At 44.4% G+C, this 27,539-nt stretch overlaps 1 protein-coding gene across 1 annotated transcript in view; it reads right to left on the reverse strand.

The window, feature by feature from the left end:
- The window catches only part of PDSS2 (decaprenyl diphosphate synthase subunit 2), a 613,264-nt gene that overhangs the window by 106,631 nt on the left and 479,094 nt on the right, over positions 1-27,539 (reverse strand). Inside the window, exon 5 of the mRNA XM_069235439.1 lies at positions 24,221-24,394. Within this exon, the coding sequence (XP_069091540.1) occupies positions 24,221-24,394 (174 nt within the window). The remainder of the gene's footprint in view (positions 1-24,220; positions 24,395-27,539) is intronic.

Raw genomic sequence — 27,539 nt, forward strand, 5'->3', positions numbered from 1 at the left:
TGGAGTATTGTAAACTGGAGTAGAGTGTTGTAGAGTGGAGGGACAGAGTGGAGTAGAGAAGCTCACAGTGGAGTAGAGTGGCACAGAGTGGAGTAGAGTGGACTAAAGTGGTGTAGAGTGGAGGAGTATGTCATAAAGTAAAGTGGCGTAGAGCGAAGTAAAGTGGCATAGAGTGGCGTTTAGGGATTTGCCTATAATGGAGTAGAAGTCAGAGTGGAGTGGCATAGAGTGGAGTGTTGTGGTGTACAGTGGGGTGGCATGAGGTAGAGTGGAGTGGTGGGTCAGAGTGGAGTGTCATAGTGTTGAAAAGAGTGACGTAACATGGAGTAGAATTGAGTACACTGTGGAAGAGAATAGTGCAGTGTAATAGAGTGGAGGGACATAGAGTGGAGTGTCGTAGAGTTTCGTAGCGTTGAGTGGAGTGCCAGGGAGTGGAGTAGAGTGCTGTAGTGTGGAGTGTCATGTCGTGGAGTGGCATAGAGTGGAGTAAACCTTCGTAGAGTGTTGTAGAGAGAAGGGGCATAGAGTGCAGTAGAGTAGAGTTGAGTGGAGTGGCTGAGTGAAGTGGCATAGAATGTGAGTGGCATAGAGAGGAGTTGAGTGGCATAGAGTGGAGCCATGTGGCACAGAGTGGAGTGGTGTAGAGTGCACTACTGGAGCAGAGTGGAGTCATGAGTCACAGGGTGGAGTGGCATAGAGTGGAGTAAAGTGCCATGGAGTGACATAGAGAGATTTGCTTAGAGTGGAGCAAAGTGGCATACAGTGGAATAGAGTGTTGTACAGTGGAAGGGCATAGAGGGGAGGAGCATAGAATGGAGCAGAGTTGAAGGGTGGAGTGGCACAGTGGAGTGGTGTAGAGTGGCATAGAGCAGAGTGCTGTGATGTGGTGAGCTGTAAAGGGTCAGAGTGACATGGAGCAGAGTGGAATAGAGTGATGTAAAGCGGAGGAGAGGAGAAAGGAGTAGGGTGTCAAAAAGTAGAAAGGAGCATTGTAGAGTAGAATGTCGTAGAGTGGAGAGGCGTACAGTGGAGTGCCATAGTGTCATGGCGTAGAGTGGAGTATAATAGAATACTGTAAAGTGGAGTGTCAGAGTGGAGTGGCTTGGAGTGGGATAGGAAGTACCACTATACTTTTAATGGCAAGTACAGAAATATCGAAATAAAATATTGTTTTACACTAATATTGCTAAAAACAATACACACATTTTTATATATATACAGGGAGTGCAGAATTATTAGGCAAATGAGTATTTTGACCACATCATCCTCTTTATGCATGTTGTCTTACTCCAAGCTGTATAGGCTCGAAAGCCTACTACCAATTAAGCATATTAGGTGATGTGCATCTCTGTAATGAGAAGGGGTGTGGTCTAATGACATCAACACCCTATATCAGGTGTGCATAATTATTAGGCAACTTCCTTTCCTTTGGCAAAATGGGTCAAAAGAAGGACTTGACAGGCTCAGAAAAGTCAAAAATAGTGAGATATCTTGCAGAGGGATGCAGCACTCTTAAAATTGCAAAGCTTCTGAAGCGTGATCATCGAACAATCAAGCGTTTCATTCAAAATAGTCAACAGGGTCGCAAGAAGCGTGTGGAAAAGTCAAGCGTGCAGCTGCCACGATGCCACTTGCCACCAGTTTGGCCATATTTCAGAGCTGCAACATCACTGGAGTGCCCAAAAGCACAAGGTGTGCAATACTCAGAGACATGGCCAAGGTAAGAAAGGCTGAAAGACGACCACCACTGAACAAGACACACAAGCTGAAACGTCAAGACTGGGCCAAGAAATATCTCAAGACTGATTTTTCTAAGGTTTTATGGACTGATGAAATGAGAGTGAGTCTTGATGGGCCAGATGGATGGGCCCGTGGCTGGATTGGTAAAGGGCAGAGAGCTCCAGTCCGACTCAGACGCCAGCAAGGTGGAGGTGGAGTACTGGTTTGGGCTGGTATCATCAAAGATGAGCTTGTGGGGCCTTTTCGGGTTGAGGATGGAGTCAAGCTCAACTCCCAGTCCTACTGCCAGTTCCTCGAAGACACCTTCTTCAAGCAGTGGTACAGGAAGAAGTCTGCATCCTTCAAGAAAAACATGATTTTCATGCAGGACAATGCTCCATCACACGCGTCCAAGTACTCCACAGCGTGGCTGGCAAGAAAGGGTATAAAAGAAGGAAATCTAATGACATGGCCTCCTTGTTCACCTGATCTGAACCCCATTGAGAACCTGTGGTCCATCATCAAATGTGAGATTTACAAGGAGGGAAAACAGTACACCTCTCTGAACAGTGTCTGGGAGGCTGTGGTTGCTGCTGCACGCAATGTTGATGGTGAACAGATCAAAACACTGACAGAATCCATGGATGGCAGGCTTTTGAGTGTCCTTGCAAAGAAAGGTGGCTATATTGGTCACTGATTTGTTTTGGTTTTGTTTTTGAATGTCAGAAATGTATATTTGTGAATGTTGAGATGTTATATTGGTTTCACTGGTAATAATAAATAATTGAAATGGGTATATATTTTTTTTTTGTTAAGTTGCCTAATAATTATGCACAGTGATAGTCACCTGCACACACAGATATCCCCCTAACATAGCTAAAACTAAAAACAAACTAAAAACTACTTCCAAAAATATTCAGCTTTGATATTAATGAGTTTTTTGGGTTCATTGAGAACATGGTTGTTGTTCAATAATAAAATTAATCCTCAAAAATACAACTTGCCTAATAATTCTGCACTCCCTGTATATATATATATATATTATATCACGAATCCAAACTCTCCAAAAGAGAAAACGCACGCTCAGGAATTCAAAAGTAGAAGTGTTTATTCCACACAACGCGTTTCGGCTGACAAGCAGCCTTGATCACGTGTATAGTTCAACCAATGTGCTATCCTTTAAATACCATCTTGACATCACCATAAAAACAGGACTAAGTAATTGTTTTCGTACAAGTAAATATCCTAGAAGAGATTTTAAATGGATGATATAAACAAAACTAATTCAATTAAGAACTGATTCAATTAAATAAATATATAAATATATATGTATACAGCCACATAACTTATTATATCACTAAATTACCACCAAGTTATTAAGTAGTGAAAACATTATAAATATATGTAAATATGATTGTACATTATTTATATCAGTATACATATAAAAATCATCATAAATATATAAATATAAGTGTAATTATAAGTATAAATATTGCTCTATTAACATTTATAAGAAATATTTTTTACAATAAGAGTATCATATATATATATATGTAGAGATATATATATATATATACACACATATATATACAGTTTAAAACAGTAAATCTTAAAAGTTATAATATATAACATTAATATAACTAATATTAAATATGATATAATATATACTTATAAAAACATACAAACATGTGTAAATGTACACACATACACATATAGTACCACTATTATTAAAAACATATATTTTACATTATATTACATTTTAGAAAATATTTTTTAAATGTACTATTTTAAAAGCAAATATATATAATTCACAAAAATATAAAGAAATCAATTACAGAACATTAAAAAATTACAAAATTAATAAAATATAAAACAAAATTAAAATCCAGAAAAAAAGAATATTGACTTTATATATATATATATATAGTCACTTCTTGTAGCGTAACTTATCCGCACCTGAACGCCGGTGGTGCCGATATCGGACGCACGCCACAGCGTCTAACTATATAAACTTTCCTTTGTCGATACACAAGGATACGGCACTCCACAAACGAAGGAAATAATTAGAAGTCCATTTTATTCAACATGCATCGACTTTCCTTCGTTTGTGGAGTGCTGAGTCCTTGTGAATCGACACAGGAAAGTTTATATATATATATATATATATATATATATATATATATATAGAGAGAGAGAGAGAGAGAGAGAGAGAGAGATATATATATATATATATAAAATAAAATACAGAAATAAACAAATGAAGATAATAGATATATTTAAACAATATTAGGAAAAGTCTAACAATAATAGATATACTATTCCTACTCCAGTCTGTGCAACATTAGGGAAAGCTTTGGACTTCGGAGGAGTAAAATTTACTATTCCCACTCCAGTCTGTGCAACAGTAGGATAGGCGTTGGACTGCTGAGGGCCAAGATTCACTATTCCCACCCCAGTCTGTGCAACAGTAGAGAAAGCAATGAACTTCGGAGGGGTAAAAATGACTATTATCACTTCAGTCTGTGCAACAATAAGGAAAGAGTTGGAATTCAGAGGGATTAGATTTACTATTCCTACTCCAGTTTGTGCAACAGTAGGGAAAGGATTTGACTTTAGAGGGGTTAAGAAACAAGTTACTTACCTTCGGTAACGCCTTATCTGGTAGAGACACAGGCTAGCCACAGATTCCTTAATCTCCCCTAGGTGTCAGACTGGATCCGGAAAATTTTCCTCAGCAGTACCACTGAACGTCGGTAGAAGGCATCAAGCGACTTCGCAACTACTTCATCCCCAGACATGACGTGAGCGGAGTCCATATACTCCCTCCTCCGACGCACTGAAGTCAGTTTCTTCAGTCACTTGAAGCCACTGAACAACGCAGCACCACAGTGAAACTGGCAGTGAAATGGTAAAACAGAGTAATGCTGAATATGCCAACCAGAAAAGAAAAGACACATCATGAGATGTACAATAACTAGAAAACACCCAAAACCACCCTAAGAGAGACCGCAGAGTACACAGTTCGCAAGCGGGGAGGATGGGTGGGTTGATAAGGAATCTGGGGCTAGTCTGTGTCTCTACCAGCTAAGGCGTTACAGAAGGTAAGTAACTTGTTCATCTGATAGAGACAACTAGCCGCAGATTCCTTATCTTCGAATTAGATATCCAAGCAATTGCCCGCCCCTCTCCTCCACCCCAGAGGATGGGTGCGAACAGATCACACCAGTCTTGCAAAGAACAACCCAGTAACACCGAGGAATAACCAGGCTCGAGACAGAGAGGGCAAGAGAATAACAGAAGTTACTCATTTGAAAAAACAACTGGCATATCCACAGGGGAAATGCCAAGGCAGGACTGGTAAGGGAAATTGACTACAGAAAACAAGGCAGTGACCCCGCCCATGGGGCAGTGAAAACTGCAAAAAAAAAATAGTCAGAGACAGAAGCAGAAAACACGTGATAGATACCGTGTAAAAGAGGCAAAGTAGACGAACAAGCATAAGCGTGCTATACAAACAAACCCACAGTCAGAATGTGAGAGTACCCCAGCAGACGCGATATGTGAAACACCCACAAGCCAAGTCAGAACACAGGGTCAGGGAAAGAACGAATGAAAAACCTGAAGGGTACAGGCAGACCATCAATGGTTGCGTTAGAATGAGCAGTGAAGGCAGCTCCAAGCCCCAATGAAATATAAAGGGAAAAAAAACAAAGGTCCTGCACTCAAGCGCAAAGTGTATGGACATGCACAAGTCAGAGAACGAGAGAAAGTGAAAGAGATAACACAGAAGTGAAACTGGAACGGCAAGGGAAAAGAAATGGAAGGTCCTGTATGAATCCAGTGCAAATAAATGAATGTGAAAAAAGAATTGCAGGGGGAACAAGATTGCCCAAACAATGAAAACAGGCTTGAAAACAAGGAAGCAGCCTGACATGGGAACCAGAGGCATAATAACCATCCGCACATAAAGGAACCCTTAGAACTGTGCAGCAGAAAAGCACAGAATATATCGAAAGGAGCATGACTGAAAAACAAACCAATCATGGCACCCCGAAGAAAGAAGAGGTCAGGAAAGGAAAATGAAATTGGAGACATGTCCAGAGACAAGAGTCTGAAAAGACCCACTCCACGAAAAAGTGAGGGTCTATGACCATGTCCAGGAGGACATGAAAGCATGGAAAGACAACTGTTGGCCATGGCCAAGAAAAAAGGCAGGAATTAAGCAAGGTGTCAAAACACCAGGATGTATAGGGAAAACACAGAACCCACCCTAAGCCAGAGGATGGAACATACGGTAAGGAACTGACAGAATCAGTGCTCAGAAACAATGAACAGGTAAACAAGAGACACCTGTGAAGGAAATAATCCCCGCAGGCGTGCACAAAAGGGGACCAAACAACCTGTCGTCAGCAGAACCACAAACAATAATGTAATGAAGACCGACAACAGAAAGCAAAAGGTAGCAAGCTTCCCATGTCATCACAATGAATAAATGAGGAAAAAGGCACCAAGCAAGCAGTAAGAAGCCTGCACAAGTAAGATCAAGAACAGTACCATTGCCCTCCAGTCGAAGTGGAGGGAGGGGGGAACGGTTGAATGTGGTGCCAGGATGAAAAATCAAAGAACAAGGGACACCCCTGTGTAGGCCAGAAGGTGGAATGGCACTGCCTCCAGAAGAGGGAGTACCACAAAAGCGCCCACAACATCCCGTGGGAAAGAAGGAACCTGTGAACAATAGCATAGGAAGGGCTCAACTCAGGAAGGACCCAAAAAGAGTGGGCAAGAGAGGAATGTACCCTCCAGTGGAGAGTATAATATTAGGACTGTCCGTTTATTTTATTTTTGTTTTTTGTTTTTTACATAAACAGTGTTGCAGTGGCTAGTCTGAGACCCATGGTATGGGGGAGCTGGTGCCCCGAAAGTAAAGAGACGATAACATTGAGCCAGTGATTAATGGTCCTGAAAGAAATGTGAATATCAAAGGGTACAGTAGAAGCAATCAAGAACACCCTGAAAGACAGGGAGAGGAATCTGCAACAAGCACCAATATGACCCTGTAGCAGAGGACAACAGGGACAAGGTGGAATCCATTGAAAAAATAGGGAAAGAAGCCTTCCCACAAGATATAAGAGGAAGCGACACCAGAGGTGGAGACCCTACAAAACGTAGGCTACCAGTGGACTACAACAACATATTCCCACATGGGAAGAAAAACAAGGTAAATGCGTAAAGTAGCCTACTACCAAAAGCTCAAAAGAGTGAATCTCCAACCAATTTCCATATCAACAGAGACGATAGGCAAGATGCCTAGGGTAAACTAAAGTAGAGGCAATGTTGTCAGAACGCACAACAAAAAGAGAACCACTAACCGCAGAATGAAAAGGCCAAAAGTAGGCAGAGGGATCCGCCTGTAGATATAGCCAAATGATAAGAGGGCACTTGGCCCGCCTCAGAAGTAGAGCTACTACTCAACATGGCGAGAATCCACCGAATGTAAATGAAACTGAGAGTTGGAACTCACACAGAAAGTTAACTGAAATTTATTGTTACAGGCCCTGGAATCAAATCCCCGTACAGAGGAGCCTACAGCAGCAGAAGCACCTGGCCATGCCACAGAACTACAGCACTGCAGAAATGAGCAGCAGCATGAAAAGCACACAGATCACTACGAAAGGAGGTGCAACAATATCCAACGTGGATAAAAAATAAACTGGAAAGAACAGGAGGAGACTCTGAAAGGACTCAGAAGTCACAGGGACACACTAAATGCAATAACATGTAACAGAATCAGGTGAGTACGTAACAGGACCCATATCTCAGAGGCACCTGGCGGTGCAAATATAGTTGCAACAGAGATGCGTAAGAAGAGGATGGACATTAGTCTCCCACATGAGAATCATGAAAACGGCGCAAGGCTGAATCTGCATCAGCCCCAAAAAGAGATCTGCCATCAAATGGCATATCAAGAAGAGCATCCTGCAGAGGAGATGAAAAATTTGAAGTGGACAACCAAACCCTGCGACAAATGGCAACGGATGCAGCCATGACCCGAGCAATGGAATCAGTAGAATCCATACCTGAGCAGACTATAAGTCGAGCAGCCTTTTGGCTATCTCTGATCAAAGGCATCAGGGCAGTGTGAACATCTTCAGAGAGCAATGGCAACAAATGTTCAACGGTGTCCCAGAGAGTATGGGAAAAACGGGCCAACACACAGGAAGTGTTGGTGGAACGAAGAGCGGTACTAGAAGAGGTGAAGATACGCCTACCGGCAACATCCAGCTGAGCGGTGGAGTCAGAGGAATCTGCTCAAAAGCCAGGATGCCCAAAGCAGTTTGGACAACAAACCTCCAAGGGTAAGGATGATGGCGAAGAAAAAAGGCACTCGAACACCGAATCCACGTTTCTGCGCAGAAAAGAACTGACTTCAGCTTACCGGAGGAGGGAATATCTGGACTCTGCTGACATCATGTCTGGGGACGACGTCGGTGTGGAGACACTCAATGCCCTCTACTGACGCACAGAGGTACTGCTGAGGAAAAATTTCCAGATCCAGTCTGACGTCTGAGGGAGAATTTTAAGATAAGGAATCTGCAGCTAGTTGTCTCTGTCAGATTTGACTATTCCCACTAATTAATCATACTTAATTAACTTCCTTTCCTATACCCCTACAAACCCAGCAACCCACAATGACACTATAAATTACTACTAGGAATTACATAAAAAACAACATAAATCAGTTGAAATTACAAACTATATTTAAAAAATGTGAACTAAAACACAGATGCATAAAAAACTATATTTTTGACAAATTATCGAAAATGACATTAGCAACAAAGATATTCTTGAAAACGATATTACTTACCTAATCGATATTCTTGTCAACAATATTTCTGCATCACAATATATGTGTATCACAATATTTGTTTCCCAGTATTTCTGCAACTCGATATTTAAAACTCAATTTTGTGTCCAAACAATGTTGTTGAGTGGTGTCTTAGAATGGAGTGGCATAGAGTGGAGTAGCATAGAGTACAGTAAAGTGACAGAGTTGAGTAAAGTGACAGAGTTGAGTAAAGTGGCACAGAGTGGAGTAGAGTGGATTGTCGTAGACTGGTGGTGTTGAGTGGATTGTCATAGAGTGGAGTGACAGAGTGTGAGTAGCATAGAGTGGAGTGGCATAGAATAGAGTTAAGTAAATAGAGGTGAGTACATTAGAGTGGAGTAGAGTACCCTAAAGCTGAGTGGAGAGGAGCAAGTAGAGTGGCGTAGAGTGGAGTAGCATAGAGTGTTGTGCAGTGTTATAGAGGGGTGTGGAGTAGCGTAGTCATAGGCTGGCACAGAGTGGCGTAGAGTGGAGTATCAAAAAGGGGAGTGTCAGAGTGGAGGTACGTCGAGTAGAGGGATGTAGGGCGGAAAAGAGTGTTGTAGAATGGATGGGCATAAAGTTGTGAAAAGGAGTGTTGTAGAGTGAACTGTCGTAGACCTGAAAAGCATAGAGCTGAGAGGCACAGCGCAAAGGGGCGTAGAGTGGAGGGGTTGAGAGCAGAGTAAAGTTTTGTAGAGTGGAGTGATTTAGCATACAGTGGAGTAAAGTCCCGAAGAGTGGAGTGGCACGGAATGGCGTAAATGTTGTAGATTGGAGCGGCGTACAGTGGAGTAAAGTTGCAGAGTGGAATGATGTATAGTGTAGTTGAGTGGTCTACAGTTAAATGGCACAGAGTGGTGTAGAATGTCATAGGGTGGAGTGGAGTACAGTGTAAGAGTGTAATGACAGAGTGGAGGGGCATAACAGTGGAGAGGCAAAAGTAAAGTGTCTTAGAGTGGAGAAAAGTGTTGTGAAGTACAGTGGAGTGGAGTGAAGTAGAGTGGAGTGGAGTAGAGGGGAGTAAGGTGTGGTAGAGGGGAGTAAGGTGTGCTAGAGAGAAGTGGCGTAGCAAATAGTGTCGTTGGTTGGAGTAAAGTGGCATGGAGTCTAGTAGAGGGGCATAAATTGTCGTAGAGTGTCACTGAGTGGAGTGTCGTAGCGTGATGTACAGATGAGTTTTGTAGAGTGAAATATTGTAGAGCGGATCAATGTGGCCTAGTGGCAAGGGTGTCGTTAAGTAGAGAGGCATAAGTAGGAGTGATGTAGAGTGGCGTGGAGTAGGGTGGCACAGAGTGGAGTGTCATAAAGTGGAGTTGAGTGTCACAGAGTGGGATAGAGTGAAGTGCTGTGGAGTGTTGTAGAGTGGAATGGCTTGCAGTGGGGTGTAGTGGTGTAAAGTCGAGTGTCATGGCGTAGAGTGGAGTGTCGTGGAGTGGTAAGTCATACAGTGGAGGATCAAAGATTGGAACAGAGTGACGCAAAGTGAGTGGAGGCGCATAGACACGAGGGGATGGGGCATTGAGGGGACTGTCGCAGAGCTTCATGGCGTTGAGTGCCGTAGAATTAAATGGCATGCAGTGTCGTGGAGCGGCGGCATAGAGTGGAGTGGTGTAGACTGCAGTGGCATAGACTGGAGTGGCATACAGTGGACTGGCATAGCGTAGAGTGGAGTGAAGTGTTTCAGAGTAGAGTTGCAAAGGGTGGAGCAGAGTGGAGTAGGGTGGCAAAGGGAGGAGAAGAGTGGAGTAGGGTAGAATAGAGTGGAGGAGAGTGAAGTGTTGTAGAGTGGAAGGGCGTAAAGTACCATTGAGTGGCATATCAGAGTGGAGTGGTGTTCAGTGGAAGGACGTGGAATAGAGTTGAGTGGCATGGAGTGCCACTGACTGAGCAAGTAGAGTGGAGTAGAGTGGCATAGATAGGGTGGGGTGGAGAGTAGTGGAGTGTCAAAGTGGTGTGAAATAGCATAGAGTGCTGCAGAGTGGCAGAAAGTGTTGTCGAGTAGAGGGGCATGGAGTGTATTACAGTGGTGGGGCGTACAGTGTCATGGAGTGTTGTAGAGTGGATTAGAATGTTGCAGAGTGGAGTGGTATAGAAAGCAGTGGTGGAGATTAGAAGCACCTAGAGTGGAGAGGAGTGGAGGGACATAGAGTAGAGGGGCGTATGGTTGAGTGGAGTAAAGTGTCAAGAGAGGCATAGATTGTTGTAGAGTGAATAGAGTGTCCTAGAGTGGAAAAGAGTGTCAGAGTGGGGTGGAGTGGCGTAGACTCAAGGGGCACAGAGTGAAGGGGCGTAGAATGGTGGGACAAAGAGTGGAATAAAGTGTTGATGATTGGAGGGGCCTAGCATAGAGCGGAGTAAAGTGATGTAGAGTGGAGTGGCTAGAGTTGTGTAGTGTTGTAGAGTGGAGTGATGTACATAGTAGAGTGGCCTAAAGTTAAGTGGCACAGGGTGGCATAGAGTGGTGTAGACTGTTGTAGAGTGGCATAGAGTGGAGTAGAGAGTTTTGGAGTGGGGTGGAGTAGAGTGGAAGAGTGGAGTGACATCCAGTGGGAGGGCATTATAGAATGCAGGGTCATAAAGAGTCTTAGAGAGGAGAAAAGTGTTACACGGTGGAGTAGAGTGGAGTGGCATAAAGAGGAGTGTGTAGAGTACTGAAGTAGATAGGAGTAAAGTGTCAGAGTGGAGTGGCATAGCAAATAGAGTTGTGGAGTGAAGTAAAGTAGCGTGGAGTCTAGTAGAGTGGCATACAGTGTCAGAGTGGAGTGTTGCAGAGTGGTGTACAGTGGAGTGTTGTAAAGTGCAGTGTCGTAGAGAGGAGTAGTGTGGCCTAGACTGAAGTTGCAAGAGTGTTGCAAAGTAGAGATGCATAGAGTTGAGTGGCGTAGAGTAGCGTGGAGTAGTGTAAAGTGGAGTGGTGTAGAGTGGAGTAGTGTGTCATAGAGCAGAGTAGGTTAGAGTGGACGGTCACTGTGTGGAGTGAGGTAGAGTGGAGTGGTGTAGAGTACAGTGGAGTGGAGTGTCAGAGCGGAATGACGTAGAGTGGTGGGTCGCAGAGTGTAGTAGAGTGACGTAAAGTGGAGTACAGTGCCATACAGTGCAGTACAGTGTCGAAGAGTAGAGTGTCAAAGAGTAGAGTAGAATGTCGAAGAGTACAGTAGAATGTCGTACAGTGGAGGGACATAAACTAGAGTGTTGTAGAGTTTTGTGGCCTTGAGTGGGGTGGAGTGGAGTGGCAGGGAGAGAAGTAGAGTGCCAGAGAGTGGAGTGTCGTGGAGCTGAATGTCATAGAGTGGAGTATCGTAGAGTGGCGTGTCAGAGAGGGGAAGGGCAGAGAGGGGAGTGGAGTGGACTGGAATAGTGTGAATTGGAGTGAAGTGTTGGAGAGTGAAGTAAAGTGTTGCAGAGTAGAGTACAGTGGTGTAGATTTGAGTGTTGTAGAGTAGCAGGGAGTGGAGGGACACAGAGTGGAGTATCTTAGACTGGAGTGGAGTAGCATATAGTGGAGTAGCATAGAGTGGAATGGCATAGGGTGGAGTAAATTGGCATAGAGTGGATTAGAGTGATGTAGAGTGGAGCAGAGTGGCACAGAGTGCAGTAAAAAGAGTGGAGTAGAGTGGCATAGAGTGGAGTAGAGTGACGTGGAATGTCGTGCAGTGTCGTAGAGTGGTGTGAAGTGGTGTAGTGTCATAGAGTGGTGTTAAGTGTTGTACAGTAAAGTAGAGTGATGGAATTATCAACAGAGTGAAAAGAAAGTGTTTGCTTACCTTCCCAGGTATCAACTAACATCATGGAAAGCGAGCACATTACCTAGTAGTCTTGGTGCTCGGTGCTCCCCTGGCGTCAACAATTGAAAGAGGGAGGGGAGGTCAGGTTTTTGTTACACCACCCTTTGGGTTTCTTTCGCAACCCTTCGGTTTTAGTGAAAAGACCCCTTACTAACCAATCTAGTTGACAGCATGCTTCATCAAGGGGGGATCCAAACTGGGGTGGCATGGAGAGCAAAAGAACAATGGATTAAACCCAGACCTGGGACTGGGGGGTGAGTGTTTGAAAAGTTTCAGCACTCCATCCATCATCCTTTTGTGTTGCTAAAGTAGACCTAAGTGGGAATGGTATGCTCAGACGTGGCTCCCTTGCTCACTGTGCCACTGGATTCAAGCTAGCGTGGCTGATGAGGGGTGATACCCCGAGACCGGTCCCAGGATGCTTGTTTCTGGTCCAGGGAGGTCCTGGCCTGGCAGTTCGGGCTGTACTTTGGGCCAAGACTAATTTGCATATGGCTGGGTCTAAACTGGGGTGGCATGGTGAGCAAAGGAATGATGGATTAAACCCAGATCTGTGACTTGGATTGAGTGTTTGAAAAGTTTCAGCACTTCGTCAATCATCCTTTTGTATTGCTAAAGTAGGATTGACTGGTAATGGATTGGGCCACCATCGCAGCATTTCCAGGTGATCCATTGCTTGCTGAGACCCCGGGGACCAGCAGGTGAGAACACAGCAAATACTGCAGTCTGTTCGGGTCGACTACGGTGCTCAGGATATGGCGGCCATGTGAGTCCCAACGGCCGCAGACCTGGAGAGAAGACCCTCAGTTGACGGAACACTCAGACTTGGTTGGGAGGTGCTGCCAGTAGAAGCAGTTGTGGCTCCAGCTAATTCGCCAGATCAGATAGCCCTACGGTGATCGCCGTGGCCTTGATTGAGGCTCCGGTGCCCTTCCCCCCCAGTGACTGCAACTCATCGCACCCAGCCAGAAGACCCTGCCGGTGGCCGGACTCAGAACACCAGCACAGATTAGACCTTGCCCTGACGAGTTCCGAGGCACAGGAGGAACTGGCATTCAGGGGCCTAGCATGGGGCTGACCGGAATCAGTGTTACTTTGCATGCACTTTAGAGCTGGCACCTCGTGCGCCCTCCAGGGCAGGCATACTAGTGAATGCTAGTTGCCTAGGGACCCTGATCTCGCATGTAGGCCCCTGGGCCAGGCCAGCACCTGTTAGGTAATTTATAGTGACTTTTTCTGCCAGACCCCGCGCTGAGGCCTCTCCATTGAGTCGCTTGCAATGAGGCCGGTGTGCCCAAGAATTTTGATTTAAAGCGGTACAGCAAGTAGATCTTGACCAGTCTCCCTCCCCACAGAAACGGCACTGAGGTGTCCTAATAGGCACAATTGTACCTATGATAAAACTGTAATGATTCCCTTGTGGCCAACATTAGACTTCCGACACAGCAGTGAACACTAAGAGAGGCCATGGGGGTGGACCTGCCTGTCCTGATGGTGTCAGTGACACCACACTCTTCCAGTACCTGAGCCTCTTCCCCCCTCACCCCAAAATGAGTCCTTACCCTCGATTATAGCATCCTCACAAAGTTATTAAAAAAAAGAGGGTTCCCACAAAGACCTCTCCACCAACACCTCAGCAAAAAAGATGGCCTATCTAGAGAAAACACAACTGACTCTGGTACAAATGAAGAAGAGGGGGTCTTAGAAGGTGACAATACCCCGATAACAGGGTCATTTCTTGAACAGCTCTTTGGTGTCCTCAGAGAGGATTTTGCCACCCTTAAGTATGACATAGCAACAGAAGTCAAAGACCTCAAGAGAGATGTCGTCGACCTGGCACAACAAGTCGATTCACTAGATGCACACAAAAGGAATTAGACTATCACTAATGCGTAATCCTTGCATTGAAAGACAGAAACCAGGAATTTCTGCATCATTTGGAGGATCTGGAGAACTGATCTTGGCGCTCCAACATCCTTATCAAAGGAGTCCCACTGCAAGCAGTATCTGGGAGCTCTGAATAGTTTGTGGTCCGCCATGTGGCCCCAACTTAAAGATCAGGACATACTACTTGACCGTACCCATGGGGCCAGCCAGCCAGCCCGCCCGCTTCCCAGGCCAAGCACAGGACTTCCTCACTTGTCTCCAATACTATAAACAAAGAGAGGCCATCTCGTCAGCAGTTCGCAATCAGAATACAGTGGACTTTGAGGGTCTCAAAGTAGGCTTATTTGAGGACCTTTCCTCAGTGACACTGCAACGCTGCCGGTCCCTTCATCCTAGGACAGATTTCCTCCAGGAGATGGGGATTCAATATAAGTGGCGAACACTCTTTCCGTCTACAATTTGTGTGGAATAATGAGACACAGAGCATCCGTTTGCTGGAAGAAGCCTATTTGCTGCTGGACATGCCGTCGCATTTGGGAGACCCCAAGCCACAGGAGCTGACCCGGGAACTGGCTGCACACACCGCGGAGCGACACCACAAAGCCTGACAATGGAAAGGTAAACAACACAAGACCGCAGAGGTTAAGAGCAGAAAGAAAGAGCTGCACTAATCCTCTGCTTGCAGAACCAGTACAGTGCGTCAGAGGCAGACCCGGACCACTAAGAACGTGTCGCACCTGCTTACCTTGACTGCCTGCCTACATGGGGGGCATCCTTGCCATGGAGGCCCATGAATACCCTACTGACTACCCGTGATCGCCAATGGGTGGCAGCCTGCTGCTGGTTGCAGTGTGGGCAACAGGGCTCCACCCCCCTTCTACTGGATAACGAACTAGCGCAATCTTGTTCCACTGATATGGACCCCCTAGAGCATGTTTGACTCTGTTCCCAGGCGGGGAACTGTTTTGATTATTGGTTACTTGTTTGTTCCTGTTCCTCTAGCTCCTTATGCATACATTTCATGCTGGCACTATCTGTAGGTAACCCTTGGACGAACCCTCAACTCCTAGTCTGACCCTGGGGGCACACATCAGCCAATCCATAATGCACAAATAATGGTAAACATACTTAGTCTTACCATTAGAGGCCCTAATGCCCCTGTGAAGAGGATGGTCCGTCTTTCCTTTCTCCGAGAAACCAAAAGTGACATATGCCTTATACAAGAAACACATCTGTTACAGCCCGATTGGAAACGCATGAGGTTTAGGTAGAATGATCACCAATATTTTTCCTCAAGACCTGGGAAATGAGCTGGGGTGGCTACCTTAGTGGAGACTCACTTTCAGAGGAGGGTGGTACAAATACAGGTTGAGATATCAGGGAGGCTTCTCTCCCTACAGATACACAGACATACATTCACAGGGGCCAATATCTATGGCCCTAATGACCATCAGGAAAGCTTTCTTAAAGATGAACTTGAAAGAATTCTTACTACATCAAATGTCAACATTATTATAGGAGGTGACTTTAACACTATCCCTGACTCTCAGGTGGATAGATCTATCCAAAGACATGGACAGACTGGTTCACTGTCTCAGAACTTTCATGAATGGCTAACGGAGGTAGGCCTTACAGATATTTGGCAAATGAAACACCCCAGAGATAGGAACTATACCTTTCCTCTGCTGCACACCAAACTTACGCTTGTGTAGATCTTTTCCTCATATCACCATGCATCACCAGTGTGGCATCACTGATAAGGATTAGTGGCTTTCTCAGATCACTTCCTCATCAATTTGAGCTTCACACTTCCTAGGCTCAGGTCTGGCCTACAACCTTGGCACCTTAATACCAAACTTCTCATGTATGGTAACATACTTGAAGAAATTAGGGCCACATTAGAGGCTTTCCTGGCCATGAACGACACACTGACGACCACCATTGCACTACTGTGGAACACCCCTCAAGGCAGTGGTGGGTGGACAATTCATTGCCATTGCAGCGCGCTTCAACACAGTTAGACAGAATAAACGTCTACAGTTAGATGACACACTGAGGGAACTAGAAGCTTCACATGGATACATGGGATCATTAGCAATGAGGAGACAGCTCAATGTGACTCGCAAACAACTGAGAGCATTGGAAATGGACAGGGCAGAGCACGCCTTATTGCAGACAAAACAAAAGTATTATGCTGGAGGTAATAAGGTGGGACGTCTCCTGACCCACCTTCTCCGCTCACAAGCAGTGCAGTGGAGAGTGGAAGAGTTAAGACTGCCTGATGGTACCCTGACTAGTCAGGAAGAACAGATCCTTAGAGAATTTGAATCATTCTATGCTACCTTTTATGTCGCAAGATTCTGATGACATTGAGGAATACTTGGTGTTGGCCCCCTGACGGCTGGTGCCAGATTAGATAAAGATATAACCCTTACTGAGGTACTTTTGGCAATACAGCGTCTCCAGGTGGGTAAAGCACCAGGACATTGTGGTTATGGAGCAGAATTTTATAAAACATTTGGGACACTACTGGCCCCTGTGCTGGCACGGCTATATAACGATTTTAGTGCATGTGGCTCCCTCACTCCCACGGTACAACTGAGTATAATTATGGTCATCGTCCAACCAGGGATGGATTTCCGGCTTTGCTCCTCCTATCGTACTGAATGTGGATATTTATGGGCCTTCTGGCTAATAGCCGTGACCCAAATATGCAGGACCTGATACACCGGGATCAGACTGGATTTATCCTTGAAAGAACCTGCAGCAACACCACCAAGCGCCTCTGCCATCTTTTGGACAAGACACACCGCTCCCAAATGCCCTTCTTCTTCTATCTATCAATGGGGACAAGGTATTTGGCCGTGTGCATTGGCAATATCTACATGCGGTTTAGGCTCGATGTGGGTTGGGCCCACGGTTTTGTGGATTGATTCAATGCAATTATGAATCACCCAAGGCCATGGAGCGTGTGAATGGAACTCTGTCCCGACAATTTTCTATCTCCAGGGGCAAGCAACAGGGTTGGCCCTGTCGCCTTTACTATTTCCTCTATACAAGGAACTGTTCGCTGAGTGAGTACGCCGCCACTCACATATAATGGGTATACCTATGGGGGGGGGGGGTTAGAAAACATAAACTGGCACTCTACACTGATAATGTGTTATTTCTTCTGTCTCAGCCACAAGTCTCGCTCCCAGCCATCATGAAGGAACTAGCAAACTTATGGGAGGTATCTGAATTTAAAATCGGTTTGCACAAATCATCCATTCTGAATCTCACTGTGCCAGCGGTGGATAGAGCACTGCTGAAGACCCCCTTCCCGTTGACTGAAAAACATGAGGGGGGGAAATATCTGGACCTACAGATATAGCCTACGCCAGCATCCACGGCAGAGCATAATAATTACAGCCCGCTTTTGGAAGATGCTCACTCGAACTTGACTAGGTGGAAAGCCCATAGCCTCTCCTGGCTTGGCCGTCTGGCAGCAGTCAGGATGATGCTTCTGTCAAAAGTGTTATATGTCATGCAGATCTTGCCGTTGCAACTCCCCTCCCCAAGTTACTGGACAACCAACAAAGTTTCATTTGGGAGCTCATCTGGGACAGCAAGAAGGCAAGAATGGCGAAAGCACAAGCTTACCTGCCACAGGCTGAGGGAGGATTGGGAGTCCCATACCAGGTGAGCTACTATCAAGCTGCCCATCTGCATTATATGGTGAAGTGGTCCTGCCCAGGCACCGAGAAACACTGGTGCTTTATTGACCAGGCAGTGGCAGGGGTGCATATCTGGAAAGTACTGTGGTTACTGAAGGTGCACCGCCTGCCCAGAGTGCATATCTCCCCTGTTCTGTGAGCCATGATAAGAGTCTTGGGCAAGGTACAAATATGGAGAGGTTTGTTCATCCCCATATCTCCGTAGACCCCCATTATAGGGAACCCAGACTTTTCGTCCGCTCTGTCCGAACCCTCCTACCACGCGTGGCAAGAATCCAATTAAAAGAATAGGCGACCTCTTTGATACTGATTGACTTATGGATTTTACTCACCTCCAAATGGGGTATAGCCTCCCTGCAAAGGCTTATTGGCAATACCTGGCTGTTCGCCACTGGGTGTTCTTGCCCACAATCTGTCCACATGCAAGTAAACCCCTTAGTCAGTTTCAGAGATGGCTGGTAACTCGTTCATCTGATAAACAACTCCTCTCCAACATATAGGCTTTTTTAGTCACACCTCAACTTCTGCCCAGAATCCCTGCGCATGCGAATGCACTTTAACAGATCGCGAGTGGTGTGAGGTCCTACACCATGCACGGGTCTGAGCATGTAACACAGCTACTAAACATATGTTCCTGAAAATAGCCTATTATTGGTACTATACCCTGGCGAGGATAGCCAGCTGGAAGACAGGTAACACATGATGGAGACAATGAGGACAGACAGGTACTTTTACACTTATATTGTGGCAATGGCCCAAAATTGGCTTCTTTTGGTGAGATGCTCTACAAGTTATAGACGAGAACTACAATACAAACATCCCACGATTCCTGGGCACCTTCTATATGTTACCTTTCAAAAGAGTTCAGGGAATTGATGTTCCCCTTATATTTGCGTATTCTTCGTTTGATTATTGATGACATTGGCCTAACCTAGAAGGGTGGGCTGCATTAAATGACACATGACTCTGCCAATCATTACGTTTGTTCCCCATGAAAGGCTTACTAGGTAGCTCACCACCACAGACAGTCGTCACAGGTTGTTCCACCCCGACCCTCCCTTCCCTGTTTTCTACCCTCCCTTCCCCTGTTGCATATCATTGATGCCCCAACGGCCTTTGGATTTAGGTGGGTGATGTTGTATTTGTTACGTATGCTTAAAATCAATAAAAGAGATCTTAAACTAAATAAGTAAAATACATTTGTAGAGCGCATAGTACCCAAAGGTGTCATGGAGCTAGCAAAACCCAGTGAAAAAATCACCCCTCTTTCACACCCCCAGATTGTCAAATAAAGCATCCCACTTTGATGTCAGAGAAAGAAAAGTAAACACCTAAGCTCCCTAGGAAGACAGAGCTTGACATTTGAGCAAATATGACAAGATAAGAACAAAATGTAAAGGCCTGTTTACAGAAAGTGAGCACTCGGAGAAGAATATCGTAAAGAAGCTGTGCTTCATGGGACGGACTAACTCATGCTAGACAGACAAAAACAAATAAAGCAAGCAAACAGAAAGCAAACAAATGTGAGTTACAAACCATAAAGCCAATGGTAATCAATGGATGGAATGCATTCCAAGGTCAGCTTTCTGAATGTCCCCAAGGTGTCTTTAGCAAACCAAAAAGATGTGCTGTCTGGTAGGCTTCAACCAAAACAACTTACTACTTCCCCTTTTGAATCCATTCCTATCATTCTATCCCTACTCAAAACTCTACTAAACACACAAGAATCAAAATCACCAGCCTAACACAACTAATGTACAAGAACAAAATCCGTATTATTATTATTCTACCAACTAATGATCTCTAATCTTGGGTTATATACTGCTTACCGCCCCTGACAAGTAGTTGAACCGCGTTGTGGCTACACACGACGAAGCGATTCAACCCCTTGTCAAGGGTAGTAAGCCATATATAAATATATTTTGTAATTACAACATTAATAGACAAATCAGTGTAGTGCAAAGTGGATTTAAAAGAGGAAATTCAAAACTGGATTACTGTTTTAGTTTATAGTCGATAGCCTGGAACTCAACAGAAATGAAGGGCAATTTGTATTGTTGTTTTGTTGAATTCCGGTCAGATTTTGATATGGTAAACGGGGAAATACTCTGAAAGTCCATTAAAGAATTGGAAAAACCAAGAGGGTTATTGGGTACACTTCAAGAAATACAAAGAGGGAACTTGGCTAGAGTTGAATTAGCTCAAGCAGGTATATTATTTAAAAAAATATATATCAAGAGTAGGTTATGCAGAGATGTGTCCTGGTGACAGCAATACCTACTCCCCATCTAATGGATTTACCCTCTGTGTTATTGAGTACCCATTAATTCTCAGCCAAAATGGGAGGATGAGATGTGCCCTGCCTGTTATACTTTGATGACCTAATGATTATGGATGTAACTTGGATTGGGTTGCATATATTTTTAGCTCACTCTGCCACAACGTTTTTAATCAAGAAGTGACTCTATTGCAAATCATAATGTGGCTATGCTAAATCGCCAGGACAAGTCCCCTCTGAGTGGATACAAAGGTAACCCAATGCAAACTTTCAGCCTTGTTCAGCCTCACCAGTGATTTACAGCTTAAGTCCTGCACCATAGTGCACTATGGGATCGTCATCTGGGAATACCCGATGTACTTAGAGAGTTTGAATAAGGAAATCAAAAAAGTCAAGTGTAGAATGCGTGAATAAAATTGAGCTTCATTCCAATGTACTGCCTTTAATCCTCACTGTTCCTCTTCAGTGACAAACATTATTCAAGTAATCACCCATCCTGCTCCAATATGGACAATCCAGCATGAACACACCCCACTCTAAACAGAAAGACATGCAACCCCACCTTGAAACCCTCACAGGTGATTTGCTGTGCTATATAAATCCTGATTGATTGACTGACTGACCCCAGACCCAGTGGAGTGGAGTTTTGTAAAATATCTACTTGTCCAAGAGATGGGCCGCTTCACAAATCTACCTGTCCTGTAAAAATTCCACATATCTTTTTTGTCGCTATGCAGCTGAAGTGAGAAATTATGGCAGTATTCTCATATCTAAGCTATGATAATAGCCTCCCTTATTATGTGAGAGCTCATCACGTTTTGCAAGGCTCTGATTTTGCCACTGTTCTGCAAAGATACATACAGTAGCTGTAAGAAGGTGGAAATTGCTAGTTCCTGGACAGGTATGCCTATACGTTTGTGCATTTCCACAAGCGTACATGTTTAAGGGTATTCACCAACTTCTCTACTATCTCTTTCCACACTGGAAGGAAAAAATGCACTCCTTACAAGAGAAGGATTAAAAATATTTCCCAGCTATGAAAAAAGTTGTGACGTAGGGAAAGGAGTTTCTGCTTGGGGAAAAATATTTCCTCCCTAGAGAAAACAGGAAAGAAAAAACTAAAGTGAAATTGAATTCATTCAGCAGAATGCAATTCACAAACGTTTGCTAGGAGCACAATTGCCAGACCTGCTTCTGTAAACGTTTGTGAATTCCTGAAAGCCGTAAGTCTACACCAATGCAAGGTCATAGACCTACAGGTGGGCTTTTGTGGCTTTCCTTACGAATGAGGCCCCTAATTTATATCCATGTTGCTTATAAAGCTGCCCATAATTGATTTAATTGATTGTGGAAAACTATTTTGTTTTTAACTATGGCTATGTTTAGGTTTTTAAATGATGCCTCTGAAAAATTATATTTAAAGTTGCACAATAGTTTAGGAAAATATTTTTTTTCAACTTTCCCCTAAGTTTGTGTAGATTTCCTTAAAACAATCAATCACCAATCTTGTGTTTAGCGTCCTGGATATATTTGCACATTATCAGGGAGCTTTTTGAGAGTATAATAAATAACCTCCAATTGTTACAGTTTGCAAACATGTACATTAGGACAACTATCAGTAATGCAAGGTGGGTGTACAGCTTACTGCATTTCTTTAGATTGCTCACCTAATAGTGAATGTTTTGCATTAATCAATCATCTATACCAGTGGTTCCCAACCTGAGGAGTCGGGACCCCCGGTGGTCCGCGAAGCCTCCTCAGGGGGTCCGCGATTGCTTAGAAAATTAAATAATATTAACAGATTAGGTCCCCAGCTTTCATTAATGACTCGGTGTCGGGGTCACCAGATTTCAATAATGATAAAGTGGGGGTCCACAGAAGTCAAAAGGTTAGGAACCACTGATCTACACAGTATTGAACAACTTATACATATGGATACGAATCTTGCCTTTGTAGCCTGCAATACTCCATCCCGCAGCCATACTGTGATATTGTAAGCTGGCAGCCAATTGGCTTGTGCTGCTGAGGGTTGGACATGGTCTTCTAGTCTACTAAAGAAAATAAATAAGAAAATGTGTTGTCATTGACCCCAGAGAATATGTCCTGGGTGTCAGGCTATAGGAATTCTCCATCATTGTCAAGATTGGGTTGAACCTTGCTTGGCCAGCAACGAGATGCAGCTTTGCACCCTATGGCACAGTGAGCATGTGACCCACGGCTATATCACTTGCACGTAAGGTGTCTCATTGAAAAAAACAAAAAAGTGATGGGTGGAGTACTTGAATTAATCTGAGCACTGGTAATTACTCTGAGTTGAGATTAATATGAGTATTGCACCCATCTCTTTTTTCTCTTTTGTGACTCAATTGATAAGGATATTAGTGGAAGTGCAAAGTTGAGGAGAACAGCATTCCATAAAAGACTGAGCACAAAATTGAAAAACACTATGGGAGCTGTAAATGCATTACCTTCTAAGAATGTGAAAATGAATCTTTTGGCACGGATACTAAACAAAGATGTTTCAGATGATCATTTTCCACCAGAGCAGTTGCAGCTGAAGCGTCCTAATATAATGTAGTGTCAAGCTTTGGCCAAAGAAGTGGATTCGCTGACAATCCCGTCCATCTCCCAACTTTCTATGATGGTACTGAGCACTTTAATACCTATCAAGGGAAAGGAGGGGAAAATGGGGAAGAAGAAAAGATAACCCAATACACCTTGGTGTGGTGTGGTGCGGTGTCCTCAGTGAAACCTGGTCTGAAATGGCATCTGTTAGTAGACTGGTACCATGGACGACTTTTAGGAAGGAGGTGAATTGAGTTCTGAATAAAGGTGGTACGTGTGAGAAAGTTAATGAACTTGCCATTCAAAGTATAAACTTGCACAGCAAGACATAATTCACTATCGGGGTGAATATCTTACTGTGATACAGAGTGGGAGAGGCGGTGAAGAAACCAGACACTAACCAGGACACCAGTGTTGTTTGCCAAGATGATAAAAAGCAGAGAACATTTCAAGCAGCAGTCACCAGATGATGGACAAGCAAGTTATAAGGAACAAGGACTAAGGGCCTGATTACAACTTTGGAGGAGGTGTTAATCCGTCCCAAATGTGCCAGATATACCACCAGCCGTATTACGAGTTCCATAGAATATAATGGACTTGTAATACGGATGGTGGTAAATCCGTCACTTTACCGTCACTTTTGGGACAGATTAACACCTCCTCCAAAGTTGTAATCAGGCCCAAAGTCTTAAAAGCACAAGGACAAAATCTATCCAGTAAAGGGGAACTGGGAAGCAAAAAAAACAGAAGTTCTGGGACACCAGGCTGGATTGAAAAACTAACCAGGAGCAGAGGGCCAATACCACTATGAATAGTTGCCAAGCAAGAAGCTAACAGTGTAATAGTGTTAAGTATGTTCTACCACTTTTGTCCTGGAAGTAGAATCCTAATTTTTGAAGTTCCTACCCAGAGCTAGTTAGTGGTTTAGTTATGATACTGTCCCGGTTTCCAGGGTTCCCAGTGTCCTTTCCTATCTAAAATGGGTGATCATGTAATATGGAGGTGATGCTGCAATAATAGTGGTTAGCAGATTTCTTAGCGAATATTTTCTTACGCAAGCGAGTATTTGACCCATTCCCAACTTGCTCCTGGAATTAAATCCTGACTGGTAATTTGGAAAAAGCAAACGCAAGTAGGACATATAAGGCCTTCTATATCCCGGACTGGGGACGCTACTGAAGGTACGATGTCTTTGACAATAATATATTGTCATCCATAGCAAGTGTTCAGACAATAGCAGCAAGCAATGACCAATGGTCGTTTCAAGAAAACAAGGGAGTTACAACTGAATAATAGGGTTGGAATACAGCACTGGACAACAAAGAATACACCAGCATCGAAAAAATAGCAGTTTACATTTTAGCTATTAATGTAGTTTATATAAATATGTAAGTAAACATACCTTGTGACTCAGTGACATATGCTCTCCATATCTATATGCCATAGTCTGTAACAGCGAATCATGGTTAGCTAATTCCATCGCAGCCTTGCAACTCTTGGCTAGCAGTGCACCATGCGACAGAAAAATGTGCTCTTTCCAAGTTGATATTCCAATATCGTCCGTAATATTGTTTTCCTGAAACAAAACAAAGGTAAAATGGACATATTTACATTGACAGTTCACACTTCAGCTCTTCCCTCGACTTTTCGTCCATTTTGTAAGAGAGCCAGACTTTTTAGATTGACAAAGGTGGTTGCTGCTCAGGGGTAAAAAATAGTTAAATATACAGGGAGTGCAGAATTATTAGGCAAATGAGTATTTTGACCACGTCATCCTCTTTATGCATGTTGTCTTACTCCAAGCTGTATAGGCTCGAAAGCCTACTACCAATTAAGCATATTAGGTGATGTGCATCTCTGTAATGAGAAGGGGTGTGGTCTAATGACATCAACACCCTATATCAGGTGTGCATAATTATTAGGCAACTTCCTTTCCTTTGGCAAAATGGGTCAAAAGAAGGACTTGACAGGCTCAGAAAAGTCAAAAATAGTGAGATATCTTGCAGAGGGATGCAGCACTCTTAAAATTGCAAAGCTTCTGAACATCGAACAATCATCGAACAATCAAGCGTTTCATTCAAAATAGTCAACAGGGTCGCAAGAAGCGTGTGGAAAAACCAAGGCGCAAAATAACTGCCCATGAACTGAGAAAAGTCAAGCGTGCAGCTGCCACGATGCCACTTGCCACCAGTTTGGCCATATTTCAGAGCTGCAACATCACTGGAGTGCCCAAAAGCACAAGGTGTGCAATACTCAGAGACATGGCCAAGGTAAGAAAGGCTGAAAGACGACCACCACTGAACAAGACACACAAGCTGAAATGTCAAGACTGGGCCAAGAAATATCTCAAGACTGATTTTTCTAAGGTTTTATGGACTGATGAAATGAGAGTGAGTCTTGATGGGCCAGATGGATGGGCCCGTGGCTGGATTGGTAAAGGGCAGAGAGCTCCAGTCCGACTCAGACGCCAGCAAGGTGGAGGTGGAGTACTAGTTTGGGCTGGTATCATCAAAGATGAGCTTGTGGGGCCTTTTCGGGTTGAGGATGGAGTCAAGCTCAACTCCCAGTCCTACTGCCAGTTCCTGGAAGACACCTTCTTCAAGCAGTGGTACAGGAAGAAGTCTGCATCCTTCAAGAAAAACATGATTTTCATGCAGGACAATGCTCCATCACACGCGTCCAAGTACTCCACAGCGTGGCTGGCAAGAAAGGGTATAAAAGAAGGAAATCTAATGACATGGCCTCCTTGTTCACCTGATCTGAACCCCATTGAGAACCTGTGGTCCATCATCAAATGTGAGATTTACAAGGAGGGAAAACAGTACACCTCTCTGAACAGTGTCTGGGAGGCTGTGGTTGCTGCTGCACGCAATGTTGATGGTGAACAGATCAAAACACTGACAGAATCCATGGATGGCAGGCTTTTGAGTGTCCTTGCAAAGAAAGGTGGCTATATTGGTCACTGATTTGTTTTGGTTTTGTTTTTGAATGTCAGAAATGTATATTTGTGAATGTTGAGATGTTATATTGGTTTCACTGGTAATAATAAATCATTGAAATGGGTATATATTTTTTTTTGTTGAGTTGCTTAATAATTATGCACAGTAATAGTCACCGGCACACACAGATATCCCCCTAACATAGCTAAAACTAAAAACAAACTAAAAACTACTTCCAAAAATATTCAGCTTTGATATTAATGAGTTTTTTGGGTTCATTGAGAACATGGTTGTTGTTCAATAATAAAATTAATCCTCAAAAATACAACTTGCCTAATAATTCTGCACTCCCTGTATGTAGTAGAACACTCAAGGCATCTCATTGAGTTCTAAATACTCTCCTGTGGCCTCACACATAATAAATTCTGCGTATCTGTGTGTGTAAAACAGTGGATTGTGGTCATAAAACACAAATCCGGATTCACAGACACTACAACTGAGGGGTTGACATCACAAATTCAATTTCCTAATGTGGAAAATTACAACAAATTCTCAGACTTGTCCACACGAGGAAGTCTCCAACATCAGGGTCACAAGGGGAGGAAAGTGGTCTCACAGGTGGGGTTGGGGAATACAAACACACACATAATATAAGAAATTTGTGAGTATTTACAAAAGTTCTGATAGCACGTACCATAATGCAAGGGCACACGACTGCAGCAGCAAAAGGTATAAGATTGCTGCCAGGATGGAGATGGGAATACCCTGGTATTTGTTGCGAGTGTAGAAGACGGTAGTTCCCTACAGGGGAAATAATTCCACTCCCAGAAAAGGGAAGAATAGTCAATTGTGCTAAAGAACAATCACCCTAACCTCACTTAAACTGGGGCGCTCGGGTCTCCTCTTGCTGGTGGCCCTCTCCCCTCTATGTTGTATTTTTGTTATATGAAGGATGACATGCTTACAGTGGTTCCAGTCAGATGTAAGTGTTGCATATGGAAAAACCAATAAAGAGATTTAAAAAAAAAAAAAAAAACTCACGTAAATCTTCCTCTTTGTGGCCACTCCGTATGAGACTTTCAACTTTCAAATAGATGTCTGTGAATTGTCCGTGAATAGTAAATCCTCTTTCGATTGGTCAGTGCAGGGTTTCAAGGGATAACGGACTAAGGCGGTCATTCCAACTTTGGCGGGCGACGGTAGCCGCCCGCCAGGCGGGAACCGCCAATCGGCCGCCATGCGGCCAAAAGACCGCTGCCGGCATTCCAACATTCCCGCTGGGCCGGCGGGCGCTAACCAACTTAGCGCCCGCCGGCCCAGCGGGAATGAGGCCGCAACACAGAAGCCGGCTCCGAATAGAGCCGGCGGTGTTGCGGCCGTGCGACGGGTGCAGTTGCACCCGTCGCGCTTTTCACTGTCTGCTAGGCAGCCCTGTTGGCATGGGCAGTGCAGGGGACCCCAGGGGCCCCAGGACACCCCTTATCGCCAGCCTCTTCCTGGCGGTGAAAACCGCCAGAAACAGGCTGGCGGTAAGGGGGTCAGAATCCCCAGGGCAGCTCTGCTTGCAGCGCTGCCCTGGCGGATTCGCCCAGCCGGGGCAAAAACAGCAGGAAACCGCCGGCCCCGGTTTTCCGACCGCGGCTTTACCGCCGCGGTCAGAATGGGCTTTGAAGCACCGCCAGCCTGTTGGCGGTGCTTCCGTCATTCTGCGCCCTGGCGGTCCAAGACCGCCAGGGTCAGAATGACCCCCTAAGTTTATATACTTCTTTAAAGATGATTCCC

Source organism: Pleurodeles waltl, chromosome 5 (assembly GCF_031143425.1).
Source record: "Pleurodeles waltl isolate 20211129_DDA chromosome 5, aPleWal1.hap1.20221129, whole genome shotgun sequence".
NCBI lineage: Eukaryota > Metazoa > Chordata > Amphibia > Caudata > Salamandridae > Pleurodeles > Pleurodeles waltl.